The sequence below is a fragment of the Acartia tonsa genome, chromosome 12 (genome assembly GCF_053477335.1).
Source record: "Acartia tonsa isolate MP-2025a chromosome 12, ASM5347733v1, whole genome shotgun sequence".
In the NCBI taxonomy this organism is placed as follows: Eukaryota; Metazoa; Arthropoda; class Copepoda; order Calanoida; family Acartiidae; genus Acartia; species Acartia tonsa.
This window is the reverse complement of record NC_137271.1, coordinates 5,006,692-5,022,813: the sequence shown is the minus strand read 5'-3', so window position 1 is coordinate 5,022,813 and position 16,122 is coordinate 5,006,692. Positions and strand designations below refer to the sequence as shown.

Below are 16,122 nucleotides of genomic sequence, written 5' to 3'. Positions count from 1 at the left end.
TATTTCGTAACGGATAGCTTATTACGTTAGTTTCGGCATGCATCGAACTTAATATAAAACTTAGTATAATGATTACTGTACATTAAGGCACAATTTATTATGATTTATAATCTGTACCATAAAGTCAGTATGTTCATTTCTAACATGAAAATATTGTACTTTTTGGCCGTTTTAATTTAGATTATTTTTCAACTCCTTAACATTTATAATATATTTAGTATATCATTTTTTAAAAGCGAAGCTTTTCTATAATTAGGGTCGAAACGGATAGCTCTTTTCGTTAATTTAGGCGTGTTAGAATTGTCCTATCGACTTTACATGATGATTCCTATAGGAGTTAGGTACGAATTACTAGAAAGCGAAGCAACTCTATAATCGTTAACAGAAAGTCCGTACAACCATTTTAAACATGTTGCTTTTTAACAACAAATTCTTAAGTGATAAAATTATAAAATTAATTAGTCTGATTTTTTTAATACAAAGTACAATGTTATCAGCTATGCATCTCTATAATCAAGTCCTAAAAATGTAAGTATGTCCATAAAAATTATCCTGTATTTAAGTAGTTTTTCTTAATTTACTTAAAACTTTGCTTCGAATTATAATTTATAATTCTGATTATTTAGTTCGGACAATCTACAAGTGTTGATGTTCGTTTGTCTTACCGTTTCAGAGCTTCGATTTTATGGATGTTGTCATTCTTGTTTAATCCTCATTTTAATAATCCTTTATTTATTTCAGTAATTTAAAGCCGCGTCTAAAGATAAAGAAATCCAAAAGTTTTTCTAAAGGTTTTAAAATTAAAAATTGTTTTTTTATTAATCTTTTAAAACAAGATACAGGTATGTGTAGTTAATCACAACTATTTTGGGACTTTTTTATTAGACTATGAATGTCAGAAAATTAAAGTTTTAAACTTTGAGGGTGGTAAACACCCCTTTACCCCCAACCTTTCAGTCTATTATTACACATTAGCGGTAGTCATGGAACCCCCAAAGTAAAGTGTGGTGTATTTACAAAAAGGATATTTCCCTTGTCGAGAGCTTACCCTGTTAAAATCTCACTTCTAGTGTTGATAAGAAATATCAATGCGAGTTCATGACATAACCAATGACCAAGTCTAACATGAATGGATATACAATATACTTGGATATTTTGTCAGGGGATGGGGTTGGATCGTTATTATAGCCAGCTAAAGGTTTCACTTTAATAGAGTACATGATAGACTGGTGTAAGATCTGAATGTTTTATAAGAGTGAATTTAAACATCAATGGATATTAGATTGAGTTACGTCCAACAGACAACGAACCCTTTGTCTGGATGTCCTTACTGTACATTTCAATTAAGATGCCTGTTTTTACACCAAGACATTGTTGTAGCAGTTACCAATTTTTACGTCTCTAGTATGACGTATACCCGACATCAAACAGATACGCTGTCATTTATAGAAATGTATTGTACTTTCCAGTATGACTTAAGTTAGAAGCCGATTGATAACCGCTGGATTAGAACTGGTTATCAGCCATATTGAAAAATTATAAATAGAATTATATTACAGACAATTTTCCACGAATATTAAGATAAAAAACATTAAATACCAGTTTAATAAGACCAGGCCGCCCCTTGGGGCTAATAAAACAAGTTTAAACCTTACAATTTTTCATTTTAAAATCAGCGGACAGCTGTTTTTGTCTATAATACGATGCGATAAATAACTATTATTTTAAATAATAGTATCAAACTTCTAACAGGGAGTAATCTTTTTTAAAAGTTGATACGAAGCTTCAAGATGTGCTTAATTTTAATTTCCAAATGTGTACGCTGTTTCCTCATCCTATCTCAATATTTACTACAAGGTAAAATAGCTTCAAACTTCCAAAAATAAATCCTTTTTAGCTAGTAGTAAATATTGATATAGGATTTGGAAACACCGCGGAAACTGCGTACACATTTGGAAATTAAAGTTCAGCACATCAGCTTAAAGTTTCCCCCTCCTGTATCCGTTTTTATTTTGTTTGCTGTAGAAAAACATTGCAATCAAAGAAATAGTAAAAAACAAGGATGGCAACATCCATAAAAGCGAAGCTATGAAATAAAACGTTAGAACAAACGAACATTAACACTTGTAGAGAAATGTAGAGGCGTAAAAAATTTTAAGTAAATTTGTTGAAAAGCTGAATAAATAAAGGATTATGTTGAAGGACATACTTACATTTTTAGGACTTGATTATAGAGATGCTTCGCTTCTAACATTGTACTTTTTTTGTCCTAGAATCTGTATTCCAAAAATCAGATCAATCGGATAATTATATCATATAAAAACTTGTTGTTAAAAAAGTTAAGAATCGTCGAGTTTAAAATGGACGTACGGACATTATTGGTTGATTAATAGTTGCTACGCTTTCTAAATCGTATCTAACTACTACAGCAATCATCATGCAAAGTTTACAATCGATAGGACAATTCTGACATGCCAAAATTAAAAAAAGCTATCCGGACGGACGTACGGACCGACCCTAATCATAGATAAGCTTCGCTTTTAAAAATATTGTAATCCAAGAAACAATAATAAACAAGGATGACAGAATCCATAAAAGTGAGGATCTGAAATAAAACTTCAAAAGAAACGAACATTAACACTATTGGAGTGTCAAAACAGTAATAGGCAGAACATTCTGGATTCTGCCTATAGGCATACTTAAACATTTAGAACTAGATTATATAGATGCACAGCGTAAAATTTCTAACTTGTTGTCCTAAGAATCATAGTTTTAAAAATCAGATGAATAGGATAATTATATCATACAAAATGGTTTTTATAATACCAAAAAATGATTTAAATGGTTGGTCATTAATATAGAGTTGCTATGCTTTCTAAATCATACCTAATTGGTACAGGAGGCGTCCCTTAATGGTTTATGTCGATAAAACAATTCTAACATGCTTAAAATAATATCAGGACTACATTGAAAATTCTTGCCTAGCATGGTATTACAGAAAATCTTAATATCCGCGGAAATATGCGTTGAATAACTATTTTGCATAAATTTTTATTGACAAAATAAGTAAAAAAAATGTATGAAAACTTTATTAACAAAACATAACTTAACAGATAAAGAGAGATAAATAAATATCACAGTATCGAATTGGTTCACATGATATTACAAAAAGGACTTTAACTTTTAACATCAATATATAAGATAACGAACTAAGTATGTGCATTAATAAAAATTCTTGTAAATGAGAAATGGAAATAGAATACGCGGATACATTGACCGGGGCAAATTTGTTGTCAATTTATTTATTGTTCAGTTCGTTCATCTGGTGGAGGGGAAGGGATTAGGTAAAGTGTGTAAATGGGGGGTATCGTTATTTTAGCCCGCTGTGAGTTTCGCTTTATTCGAGAACATGAAAATCTGGTGTAACAACCGAGTAATAATATTCCTTTAAGAAATTCACAAGTTGGTTTATGATAAAATTTACAAGAAGGTTTAAAACATCAACATTACGCCACCACAATTAACTAGCGCATTTAAAAAAATCATGCAAAAGAAAAATAGAGCTACAGGGCAAGTAAATGCAAGGCTGTTAAAAGAATGGATATAAAATCAGGGTGGGCATACAAAAACCCACCCAGGGTTTTTTTAAAAAACCAAATAAAACCCCCCAAAAAACCCTTAAAACCCCAGGGTTTTAAGGGTTTTTTACGGGTTGGGTTGGGCTTGGCTTTTTTAAAAAAAAACCTGGGTTTTTCCCCACCCTGTAAAAAATCCGTTGATATCATATTTTGCGAGATTCTCGCATAAACTTTATAAAATGTTTCTCCAAGCTGGCTAATATAACGACAACTCTCCCATTTTATGACTTTACTCCAACCCCTCTCCTGATCATGGAGGAACGTATTGGCCAATAACTGAGGACTATATATTATATAAGCAGCATAAATTGACCAAAAAAAAATTCACAGTCACAAATCAATATTCATTGTTTTAAGCCCTACATTATATTTCAGTGTTTCGTTTCTAACATGAACAAAATTAATAATTGTGCTGCCAATACAAAAAATATATTTATTTCAAAGTGTTATTTAAGAAAATTTAAGGATCTTCAGTAAAAAATTCGCCATGTATAAGAAATCTATCAGTAAATTTAGTTCCAGGGCAAGTTAGGACAGAATAGTCCTTGTACCAGCTCTGGTTCAGACTAAACCTTTTATCTGATATCAGCGCAGTCGTATACTCCATTATATCAAACTTATAATTCTTAGGAGTAGCAAATCTTTCCAATAGATTATTCAGAGTTTCAACAATCTTATTAGGCTTAGCTGGTTCAAACATGTTTGGCATTTTTTCAGGTTGAACTATTACCCCTGCACTGCCGCCAGTTGCAGAATCACCGCTGGAAAATTTTTGCATTGCTGGTCCAATATCTGAAGTTGGTTCCAAAGCATCTTTGTTATCAATATCTGTTTCCTCATTAAACTGAGGATCATCACTCAAATAATGTTCCCCTACCCCATCATCTTCTCCCCGACTCTTGTAATATTCAGTAGAAGTTTCTAGAGTTATGTCAGCTGTTGTTATGGATTCTAATTGGCTAGATGTTTGACCAGAGCTTTGTTGTGATTGGCTGGAAATTGATGCAGCTCCTTCTGATTGGTTGGAATTTGATTTTAAACTTTCTTGTGATTGGCTACTTTCAGTCCTAATAGGTTCTGCTGTACCCAATGAGATTACTTTTCCAGGAATGCTCTGGCCTTGTGCCTCTTCAGCTTTCAACCTCTCCTCCTCTTCAAAAGCAAGCATTTCTCTTTTGAGCCTCATAAGCTTTTCAGTCAACACTTTTTCTTCCATCTTAGTTTTATCCTGTTTCGCCTGTATTTTTTCTAATTGAATTCTTTTTAGCCTTTCTGGAATAAGTTCACCTCTAAACTTCTTAACCTTGTAAGGATCTAGTAAGTCAATCATGTTATTGGTAAGCTCCTCAGTTATTTCTTTCTCTGAAGGCATATTATGACAGCATGCAAGTGCTGCCGGGTCAATAGGATGTGCTTCTGTATTAAATATATATCCTCCCGCATCTAGGACACATCTACCATGCTTGGTTGTATGAATACTAGCAGTTGCTCCAGTGTTGTGAATAAAATTATCCGGATCAAACAACAGATACAGGTACTTGACTGTTTCTGCCAGAAAAAAGCTTTCCATCCTGTTGTCCAGTGTGTGGGTCTTGGCATTTCTAACTGTAGCATAGCCACATGGGGTGTAGGCAGAGTGTTGGATACTTTTCAGGATGTCAACCCCTGCGTCCACTAGCCAAGGATCACCGGTAGCTCTAGGTTTTCAGGGATAAAGTTATAAGACTTTCCATGAACGATAGGGGACAAATTCAGGATTCTTAAGACATGAGACAATGTAGATTTACAAATCCAATGATTATGAACAAATGTACCCCTTCTATATATTTAAAATGCTAGTGGAGAAGTTTAGACAATAATACTTTTTAATAGGGTGTCGGAGCCGTTTAATTTTGATGCGGCTCCGGCTCCGGCTCCAGCTCCGGCTCCAGCTCCTACCTTAAAATTGATATATAAATTTTTTTTCATTATTGAATTTGATAAAATAAAATAATTAATATAAAATATTTTACTTTTATTTGATTAAAGCTATATAAAAGTAGAAGGATGTGTGTCTATTTGTTAAGTAACAATAGTTTTTCAGTTTATTATATGGAAATAGACCGTTGCCAAATAATATTACTTTAAAAAATAATTTTTAGCTAATCCGGAGCCGGAGCCGTTTTTAACGAAAAATACGGCTCCGGCTTCGGCTCCACCAAAAATGTTGCTGCTCCCGGCTCCGGCTCCGAAACACTGCTTTTTAAGCTAATGAATCAAGATTAAATAAAAGTACCCAACGTTTTTGAGCCAACGAATATGGTAACGCTCTTATAAAACATTGAGTACAAGTGTTATTTACAGTCCAATGTCTCCTCCCTACCTGGGACAAGTTTAACAATTAAAAATAGGTTATTTTGATTATTTTAGATAAAGTAGGTATTCATTAATGAAATTGAAAAACAAAATTTCAGAAAATTTTAACCCACTCCTTCCTCTAATGGGTAGAAAATTATCAACCTTTCGTTGATGAAAAGTTTACTTATTGTTTATCCGTGCCTGTATAGATACATAATGCTTTCAATGAGCTCCGGCCTCAAGGGATATCCTTCCCTGCCAGCTGAGGCTGCGCCCTGGGCCACGTTGTAAAATTCTGGAGTAAAACCAAACTGCTTCCAAACCTAAAGACAAGCCAATGTAAGAATTTTGTTTTGTTATTTCATGTAATTAAGGAGTAGCTGAAGTTAATCAATTTGCATAAAATATAAATACTTGCCTGGTGATAATTATGCAGAGATTTCAAAGCTTGTTCCACATCCCCGACCATACTCAACATTCCTGTATTAATTCATAATAATATTCTAAAACAAAAGACGACATTTTACATTTCATAATTGTACGCGGCAATCACGTATCAGTACCACGTTTTGGAATCAGTTGATCTTTGTTTACAATTACATACTGCCAATCGTAATCTGTTTTTCAATGTAAACAGTCTATTAGCAAAATTGCAATGTTTATTATTATATGATCCATGCTATTAAGGATAGTTTGTTAATTATGACTGTCTTGCAATATTTTCATTCAACTTAAAGCATTCTTTTAGAACAATTTAACAAATATAATGTTTTATTATTAGCTAAATTAAATGTATCTAAGGTATGAAATTCATTATTTATTCAACAGAAAGTTTTTACTTTATACCTGGCCAGAATGCCTCCAAACTCTGGAACAGTGGTAGGGTGACCTGACCGTTCTTCATGGCCACCCAGAAGTGCCAGTCATCCTTCCTCAGGTAGTGATCTATTGGTTTCCTAGCCTGGTTGAACATGGCCCGCAATTCTGGTCGTCCTAGAAGGCTGGATCCTGATTTCAAACACTTTTAGATGTTAATATAAGTATGCCGTGTGAAAAATTTAGCCATTTTAGTTTGTTTTTATTTATGTAGAGAATCTAATACTTTAAAGCCTTTACTTTTAAATTTTTTATTCGATTTAGGGAAAACAGTTTTACCAAGGATTACTCATGCAAAATTTCAGATCGAAATTCGAATTCTAAGTGCCATTTAATCATGGATTACGAGATGGTTACATTAATCCCCCCCCCCCCTTATATGCCATTTGTAAGTTACTTTTATTATTGTATATCATATCCTACAATAAAGATTTAACAAAATGAGAAATTTTAGCAAATTAGGGCTTTGATAAACCTTACTTAACCTAACATAATATATGAGTCCCATATATTTTGTTTTGCTTTAATTTATCAATTTATGTTGCTAACATGGACATCAATAATTGGACAAGTCGTGCATCTAGTAGGAGGGTAGGCGATGGGGTAAATTGGGTGGATGAGAGGGAGAATCGTTATTTTAGCCAGCTACAAATTTCACTTTATTAGAGTACACAATAAACTGGGTTAAGATCCATAAATACAAAAATCCATTAAAATAAGAGTGTTTTCCTTTGACTAAGTATTCAAAGAAAGAATCAACTCCAGCTCCAATGCCTGCCTCCACAGCTGTCCATCTTCCCTGCAGTCAAGGATACAGGGATAAGTAAATATTTCCAAGAACAAAGGATGAGCCAAATCTGTTATAATAAATTTTCCACAAGGAAACAGTTTCTTTTAGATATTGCAATTTTTTCTGAATAAAATAACATTCTTTACAGTATGGCTTCGAAACCAATTGAAATACTGATTCAGACAAATTACTATCAATTTTCTACGAATATTAAAAAAAAATCACAAAACTGGTTTAAATCTTAAAATTTAAAACAGCGGAAAGCTGTCCGTGATACGACGTCTGTCTTTAATTTTACATTTTTTCTCTTATGTCTTTTTTCTTCTTTTTAATTTGTGAAACTATATGACTTTTTTTAAAAAGGCATAAAAATACGTAGGTAAATCTAAAACATTTTAAATATCAAGTACTTATCCTACTGTTATTCCTGCCTTCTGAACATCAATATGATTTCCCAGAAGATCTAGAGTGCTGCGTGTACTCCAAATTGCCCGCAGGGCTCGCAATGCGGTTTCTTCATACACTGGGTTCCCTAAAGTATTTTTTATAAGCGAAGCTTTTCTAAAATTAGGGTCGGTCGGTCAGTCCGTTAGTAATGAATAACTTAGGCATGTTAGAATTGTCTCATCAATTTCAACCTTTGCATTATTATTCCTGCAACAAGTATTTATATATTGTTATCATCAAATCCATCTGATTTTTGGAACATATATTCCTAGGTTAACGAAGTAAACTGTCACAAGCGATGATATTAAGTGCAGACCAGGGTTTCGGATCCGGATCCGCAAGGATCCGCATATTTTTGAGTCCAAGGATCCGGATCCGTGTAGTAATCAGATCTTAATTTAGAATCTGTTGATATGAACCAGCCAGATGATGATACCTGGAGGGATAGACCACCCAAGATTATATCAACCATAAAGAGGAAACATGCAAGATCAAAGCTTGAAGATTGTTTCCAAACTATGAAGTTAAAGTGGATGCTCCTTCAAAGAAGAAGGCTGCTATTATAATATGTGACTTAATTTATGTTCATTTGCTTGGATCTGTGCCAATTTAGTGAGCAGTTTATGCATTTAATTAGCAGCTAAAGTTCAAAGCTATATTTGAGTGAAAGGTCTTTATTGAGATATTTTAAAGTGGATTAAAGGCCTATTTTATCCAAACCATAATTGTACAGATTTTATACACCTATTTATACTATTTATGTAAGGCCAGATGTGGTCATAACACCTTTTTATATAATTCATGATTATTAATGTTGGCATTTTATTTCCAGATCCTAATAGTAAATGACCTAAAATTAACTTGCACCATTGTAATAAGCAGTTAATTAGAGGTACGTTGTTTATTTATTTAAAAAGATATGTCTTGAATATAAATGTCTTACTATTAATATGAAATTAATGAAACTTTCTCCCTGGGTGTCTCTGGTCAAGTAAAGGAGGGGAAGCTAAACATATACAAGTTAAATATGAACAATACCTTTCTTTTAGTTAATGAGTAAGAGACGAGCTGACCATTCCCCCAGGAGGCGATACTCTGGTGATGAGATCCCAGATGTGCAGGCAGCCCACCTTGGTGAGGTAGGGAACCGAGATGCCCCTGGGGAAGATGATGAAGTTATCTATGAGGGAGAGAGGAGAGTTGTAGAGAGAAGTGTGGATAGTTCTGCTGATAATGATGATGCTGACAGCGAGGTACAAGTTGTTGATGCGTCTGATGTAGAAGGAGATCCTACTCCTGCTCAGTTGTCAGCTTCTGTTGAGAAAATCAACAGGAAAGTCAACGGACAGACAGCGGAGAAAGGGAGACTGACTGCTGAGAGACAGCGTTTAGAGGCTGAGCTGAGAGTGTTGCCAGGTGTCCTCAGGGAACAGAAGGAAGCTGCTGTGGAGGCTAGAGTTGCCAGAAAGCAGAGGTTTAATGTTGAACGCGGGAAGACTGAGACCTGGTGGAAACGGCGGTGTGAAGTATTAGCACGCCATTATTTTGCCCAGTATAAGGTGGCTGAAACCCTGGGTAAAGATCTGCAGGCTGTTCAGGAGCTTTTGACTGGTCACAAGAATACATTGCTGTTCGGGTTGAGTGACAAGTTTTTCTCCGAGAGGTTCAAGAATCTGCATGAGTGCCGGGAGCGCTTATTGACCTGCAGCACGGAGGAAAGGAGAGTGGGTGACTGTTTGATCCACTTCGAGTTGTTACGTGCAGAGGTTAGAACTCTGGCCAACTGTATTGAGTCCCTGCAGGTTCGAATCCTGGAGTTGAAGGTGGCCAGCCTGTCCAAGAGGCGTGATACTGAGTTGAGTGAGGCTCAGAGGCTCAAGTCCAGGTTAGACGCTTTGGGTCCATTCCCTAACCCTGATGATACTGGTTCAGACATATTTGAGGTGTCTGTTGATACTTCTGTAGACTCTGAAGAAGATGCTTCTGAAGGGACAGAGTGTGAGGATGAGCGTGATTACTCAAGCGATAACCATGGTGGACTAGTCCCTGGTGACCATCCAGATATTCCCTCTACAAGCAGAGGAAGTCCTTAGGCCAAATATTCTGCCTAGGAGCAAAATGTAAGTAGTTTAATCATATAATCATTATTTGTATTGATATAAGCCAATTTGTCTAAATAATGATTATTGTAAAGGATCTGGGAATTAAATTTTGTACTTTGCTACTTATGGATGTTGTCATCCTTGTTTTGAGAAAATACTTTGAGACCATTTTTAATTTAAAATCTTTATTTAAATTAATAGCTATTTTTTGTAGGTTTTAACCTGTAATTCAAGCCACAAATAAGAAACCTAAGAAATAGTAAATCTCAAGTCATAAATCAATGCCAAAAATATATAAAGAAATATTTATGAAACTAAGAGCTTAATTTTGTGCTTATTACCGAGTAAAAAATATGTTTCAGAAGAATAGTGAAAAAGTCAAAATGCGAGTTGACTAGGCCAAAGAAATTTTAAGGCTTCCTTGAAAGGTAAAAATTTATAGACTCGCACAATCCGGATCCGCAAAAAAATGCGGATCCGGATCCGGATCCTTAGACTCCAAAAAATGCGGAAAAAATGAAAAATCTACCTAAATTTATATAAAATCTCAGACATTCTCTTGATGAGAGCCAATCTTTAAGGTTTAGGTTCAGACTTGAAAATTAAAAGTATTTTTGACTTCGAATTAAAGAATAAAATTTTTTTGAAAAATTTGGTGATTTTATTTTAATTGTCAAAGATCCGGATCCGCATAAAATCAATGCGGATCCGAAACCCTGGTGCAGACACTCTGCAATTTTTATGATTGTTTGTCCTAACGTCTTTAAAACTTGGTTAGATTACAACATATGATTGCGCTACTTTGAAAGTGCTAACATCTGATGTGGTATTTATGAGGGCGATATTAAACCCCCTCAAAAGTGACAGGGAGGGCGTAAATTTGTTATAAAGGAAGTACCTAAAAAGGTCCCCCCCCCCCTGTAAGTCACTGACACTACCTGTTAATCTAGAAAGAGCACCAAATTCAACTATGAAGGTACCTACTCCTGCTGTACATGTTATTGGAGTCTCACCTAAATTATCATAATTTATAAAATAGATATATTACAATAGATCAAACAAACACAATCATCCTCCAACTCAAAAAGGGGCGATATCTATTGGGAGAGTTGAGGTACCCTCCCAAATATAGTTGTAAACCTTTCCAGGACCCATGTGAAACTAGCCTGTAAAGAAGAACCATATTGGTTCAGTGGTTAGTGAGACCATTCGGTATACACACACAGATCCTGTTACTTTATTATAAGATATGCAATATATTAGATTTCCAATGATGACGAACAAAATTACCCATTCTGTGGATCAAAACTATTGGTTTAAAATTTTGAACCAACCAATCAGAATTTAATACGAAAACCTAAGTTTTTGAGCCAAGGAAAAAAGCAATATGGCTAAAAAGTTTTGAGTACCAGTGTATTTTATGATCCAATTCCCCCTCCCTTTCTAATTATTACCTTCCGGGACACCATGTCGCAGGTTGACCGTTCCATATGGCATACCAGAAGCAGTATTAAATGCGGGTAACAAACGGTCAGCTAGAAAAAAAACAGAAATATGATTTTAAAAATGTTAGATATTAGGTTGACATCGCGATAAAAGCCAAATATTTTTAAACTGTTATTTTTTCCAGAAGGTATCGTTTTCGAAACCGATTTATATTCGCTAAATTAGAACCGGTTCTCAGCCATACTGAAAATCTATGTATAAAAATTTTGCAAATATAGCATAAGTTCTGTACCTGCGTCTTCAGCAAGCCTTAGCAAGGGTCCAGCACATGGCCAACCATCTTCCAGTGGGACACCTGCCTTCCTACAAGAAAGGAGTGCGGTATAATTCAGGGATTTAAAGGGAAAAGACAATGGCTGATGAATAAATGTAGATCCCAATGATGATACACAAAATTACCCCTTCTGTAGATTAAGATTAGTGGTTGAAACGTTTGAACACTCAAATGATGAAACCAATGAAAATTAACTAAAGTCCCCAAAGTTCATAAGGCAACGAAAAAAAAAACTTTGGAGACTAATGTAATAATCAGCCAATTGTCCCCCCTCTCTGGGTTTAATTATATTTATATAAGAATCTACAGTTTTGGGAATTTCACGGATCTAAAGGGATAAGACAATGGACAAAAAATTACTTTTTCTTGGTACTCAAAATATTATAAACTCTGATTCGTCCATTGTCTTATCCCTTAAAATCCTTGAAATTTTCTTTTATTCTTTTATTCATAGATTTAAATTCTTAATCTTTTTCAAAACATAAATCCTTCATAAATCAATCTACATTAAAAAAAGGAAAACTTACTTTGCTAACAGATGAGCTGATATTAATCCTCCTGGAGTAAAAAATCCATGTTGATTGTGATCATTTCAAATTGAAACTTGTTAAAAATATTTCTGGCATGATATTACAATAGTATTGTAAAAATATAATTATCCCGAGAAAAATGTATTCCTCTCATCTGGACAAGGGTGTATATTCTGCACAAAATTCATTTGTTCCCCCCCCCCCCCCAAGTTAAAATTAGATTTCTCATCATTCTAAGGTGTTTTTGTGTCTTTTAGATTAGAGGACAAGTAGCTTTTTGATATTTCCCCATATCTTTGGTCCAATTTTCAAAAATTTCTGAATAATAGTATCGGCTGATGATTTCATTAATCTTTGTTTTTTCTTCCTAACCTTAATATTTTTCATTCCCCCACTCCCTTTCCCATACAGAATATACACCCCTGCATCTTGAAAGGGGTAAAGGATACGGAAAATAAATAAACATGGATTTTTTTCTTCCCTACTATTCTGATATTAGTTTCAAAGACAGAAACATTTATATTTGCATCAAAATCTTTTCTTTCCGCAACTAATTGTATATATCATTGTCATTTTAAATTTGTTATTTATTGACCGCTTTCACCAGATATTAAATTGAAAAATTTTAAAATCAAAACCAGTGTTGCATACCTACTTAGCGACAAAGTCATCGTTAGGTATTTTCAACAAAAATATATTCCAATGATTCAATCTTTAAAGAAAGGTATTTTCTAGTAGATAAGTAAAAGAATTTTTTTTTCAAAAAAAAATATTTCCAATCTGTAGAATTAAAAAAAAACTAGCTAGGTTATAAAAATGACAAAATTTCCTAAATGATAAACCCTTGAAAATTCAGTATAATTACCCATCACAGCTAACGTGTCTAAAAATAAAAATTGTTTTTTTATTAAATCAAGTAAAAATTCGAAAATTTCGAAAGATAAGTTTTTATTACCCCTCAGAGTTCTATTAAAAAAGAGAAAATCAAATAAGGACAGCTGCCATAATTAGGCTAGGGTAAAACAAGTCTGATATCTATGATGCTTTATTAGGATACCGTTGAAACGCACCTAGCCTCTAGAGAAAGATTGTGGACGTCAGAAAAACAATCTAGAGCCACCCCACAACATTTATGAAGCTTCCTTGAAAAGTATACATCATTCGGACCAACTATTTCTGAGAACATTAGCTTCAGACAAAAAACATCATTACTTTATATTGTAGTATTGCTCATAGCTAAACATTATTTGCCTTGTAAAGATTGTAATAAACAACATAGACATAGAGATATTTAAACCAAAACTAAAAGTCAAAGGAACTCAACTAAAAAAAGAGTTACAGGTCTGAGATTTTGCATGGCAGTTGCTTTATAAGGTTACAATATGGAACAGTGAAGAAACGGCGGCGCAACCGCCGAAAACCGCCGAGAAATTGCAAAAAAAATTTCGGCGGGAAACGGCGGTTTTCGGCGGTTGCGCCGCCGTTTCGTCACAGTTCCATATTGTACCCCTATAAAGCAACTGCCATGCAAAATCTCAGACCTGTAACTCTTTTTTTAGTTGAGTTCCTTTGTTGACTTTTAGTTTTGGTTTCAAAAAGTGGCACATCCGCCTCCCCCCTTTGATTAGGTACCTACCTAAGGCATCTATCAATGTCAATGAATAACTGCCCCATGTGTCTACGCCATCGCATCTAAAAAAATAATAATTTTAGGTACCTAGGTGGATGTGTAAGTTTTTTTACCCCAATCATCTTATTTTCAATTTGTAAAAAAGGGGTATTAGAGCTGAACAAGGCGATTATTTAAAAATGTTGTAACTTAATATCCAAACAAATATTTGGTAGGAAAAATTGGCCAATTTAATTCATAAATCAATTTTGTAAAGGTCTTATTTTACAGCTACATTTGTGTTTTTCTTCAGTTTTGGGTATATTATTTACTAAACTAAAATCAAATATTAAAATTCTAGTATTTTAGCGGTCATTTGCCTCTCTCTTTTTATAATCTGCGTTCATTCTCGGACAGGTCTACTAGGTACAAATGTCATCACAAAGAGAATAACTCAGGGGTGTATATTCTGCACAAGATTCATTTTTTCCCCAGCTGCAAAATATTTCATCCTCACAGCCCCCTTGTTTTGTGTTTAAAATGTTTTCACCCCTCCCCCCCTACTTCAGCCCGGGATTTCATGAAAAATATACACCCCTGTAATAACTTACGTGAGAGGTCTTAATTCATCATAAGGATAAGCATGGTATAGGTAACTATCATACGCATGGCGGAACATTTCACGTACTTCTTCCCTGAAAAGTAAATATTTATCAGAGAATGGGGGGACATTGGATTGTAAATTACATTGGTACCAAAAGTTTAATTTTATTAAATCTTCAATGGTTGGTTAAAACTAGAAGTTTAGAACTGTTAACATATTGACTATACCTGTATTTATGTAATTTTTCCCTGTTGTATGTATTGTATTTCCCCCCTCCATCTATTACTGTTACAAGTAATCCTGAACAAAGAGATTGTGAGTTCTTGAAATTGCTTATGTCGGTTTGTCTATAATGAAATTTTCATTTAAACTATTTTTTTTTGTAAATCACATGTAGACTGTCTACACATATTAAACTACCAACCTCGTGCCTATTTTCTTAACAATTCCCTTTTTGTGCATTTTTTTCTGTATGGCTTTGAAACCGATTAATATCCGTTGGATTAGAACCTGATCTCAGTCATACTAAAAAATTATGTATATAGAGTCGTAATAAAGACAATATTAAATCAAAATCATAAAACTGATAAACAGTTTTGGTAGCCCAAGACTTCGGCACCTCGGGGTTTAAAAAAACTAGTTTTAATCTTGTATTTTTTTATTTTAATAACCCCGGAAAGCTGTCTATATTACGATGCGAAAAATAACTAATATCTAAATCATTGAATGAAAGCTTATGAAACTTTTAAAAATGCTTGATTACCTACCTAGTTATTACAAAGTTTTATTTTTCAAACTTTTAAAAAAATAATCTATAAAAGGGGTAATTTTGTTAATTATCATAGGGGATGCATATTTTTATGCCTATAGAACCCTTAATTTTATGGTACCTACGGTACTAGAATATATTTTCAATGGGTACCTAGTAAATGAACTAACACTACGACAGTGAAGCTACGAGGCTCAAACTTTGTCCACATGGTAACAGTTTAGTTAAGGAGCCTCTCCAACTTCATACATTTCACATTTTCATTCTTGATGAGATCTGAAATTCAATAGGTAAGTATAATATTTTAATTATAAACACAATCAATACAACTTAACTTGTTTTTATCATTACATTTCAAATAAATTAATATTTAGTCCTATATTACTTATTTATTGAATCTTATTAATGACATTTTTCCACGGATATTAAAATAAAAAAATATAGGCTTAAAACGAGTTTTGTCAGCCCGGTACTAAGTCTATGGTTCATATTTTAATATTCGTGTAAAATTGTCTATAATACGATGCTATACATGATTTTTCAGTATGGCTGAGAACTGGTTCTAATCCAGCGGATATTAATCGGTTTCGTAGCCATACCGGAAAATAAAATTTGTAATTTGGGTAGGATAATTAATGTA

General features: G+C 33.9%; 2 protein-coding genes across 2 annotated transcripts; one reads left to right on the top strand and one right to left on the bottom strand.

Annotated features, from left to right (window-relative positions):
• Positions 1–3,076: 3,076 nt before the first annotated feature.
• On the bottom strand, positions 3,077–15,760 carry LOC145334107 (ER degradation-enhancing alpha-mannosidase-like protein 2). The gene is made up of 16 exons (XM_080179396.1): positions 15,636–15,760; positions 14,941–15,013; positions 14,721–14,804; positions 14,137–14,192; positions 13,334–13,383; positions 12,984–13,054; positions 12,498–12,530; positions 11,929–11,999; positions 11,645–11,725; positions 11,129–11,203; positions 8,073–8,173; positions 7,583–7,650; positions 6,822–6,985; positions 6,394–6,455; positions 6,177–6,298; positions 3,077–5,335 (listed from the first exon to the last, which is right to left on the bottom strand). The coding sequence occupies exons 1-16, from the start codon at positions 15,691–15,693 to the stop codon at positions 4,099–4,101; spliced, it is 2,406 nt and encodes an 801-aa protein (XP_080035522.1). The 5' UTR covers positions 15,694–15,760; the 3' UTR covers positions 3,077–4,098.
• LOC145333962 (uncharacterized) lies at positions 8,473–10,636 on the top strand. Its single transcript, XM_080179223.1, has 3 exons — positions 8,473–8,980; positions 9,138–10,208; positions 10,405–10,636. The coding sequence occupies exon 2, from the start codon at positions 9,141–9,143 to the stop codon at positions 10,179–10,181; it is 1,041 nt and encodes a 346-aa protein (XP_080035349.1). The 5' UTR covers positions 8,473–8,980; positions 9,138–9,140; the 3' UTR covers positions 10,182–10,208; positions 10,405–10,636.
• Positions 15,761–16,122: the final 362 nt, after the last annotated feature.

What these genes read in the sequence shown, in the direction of transcription:
- LOC145333962 (XM_080179223.1), top strand. Translation starts at nt 9,141, where the DNA reads ATGAGTAAGAGACGAGCTGACCATTCCCCCAGGAGGCGATACTCTGGT.
- LOC145334107 (XM_080179396.1), bottom strand. Translation starts at nt 15,693, where the DNA reads ATGTGGACAAAGTTTGAGCCTCGTAGCTTCACTGTCGTAGTGTTAGTT. An exon ending in GATGAATTAAGACCTCTCAC is followed by an intron (nt 14,193 to 14,720) that starts GTAAGTTATTAC and finishes TTATTTTTTTAG; the next exon opens with ATGCGATGGCGTAGACACAT. An exon ending in CTCTGCATAATTATCACCAG is followed by an intron (nt 6,299 to 6,393) that starts GCAAGTATTTAT and finishes GCTTGTCTTTAG; the next exon opens with GTTTGGAAGCAGTTTGGTTT.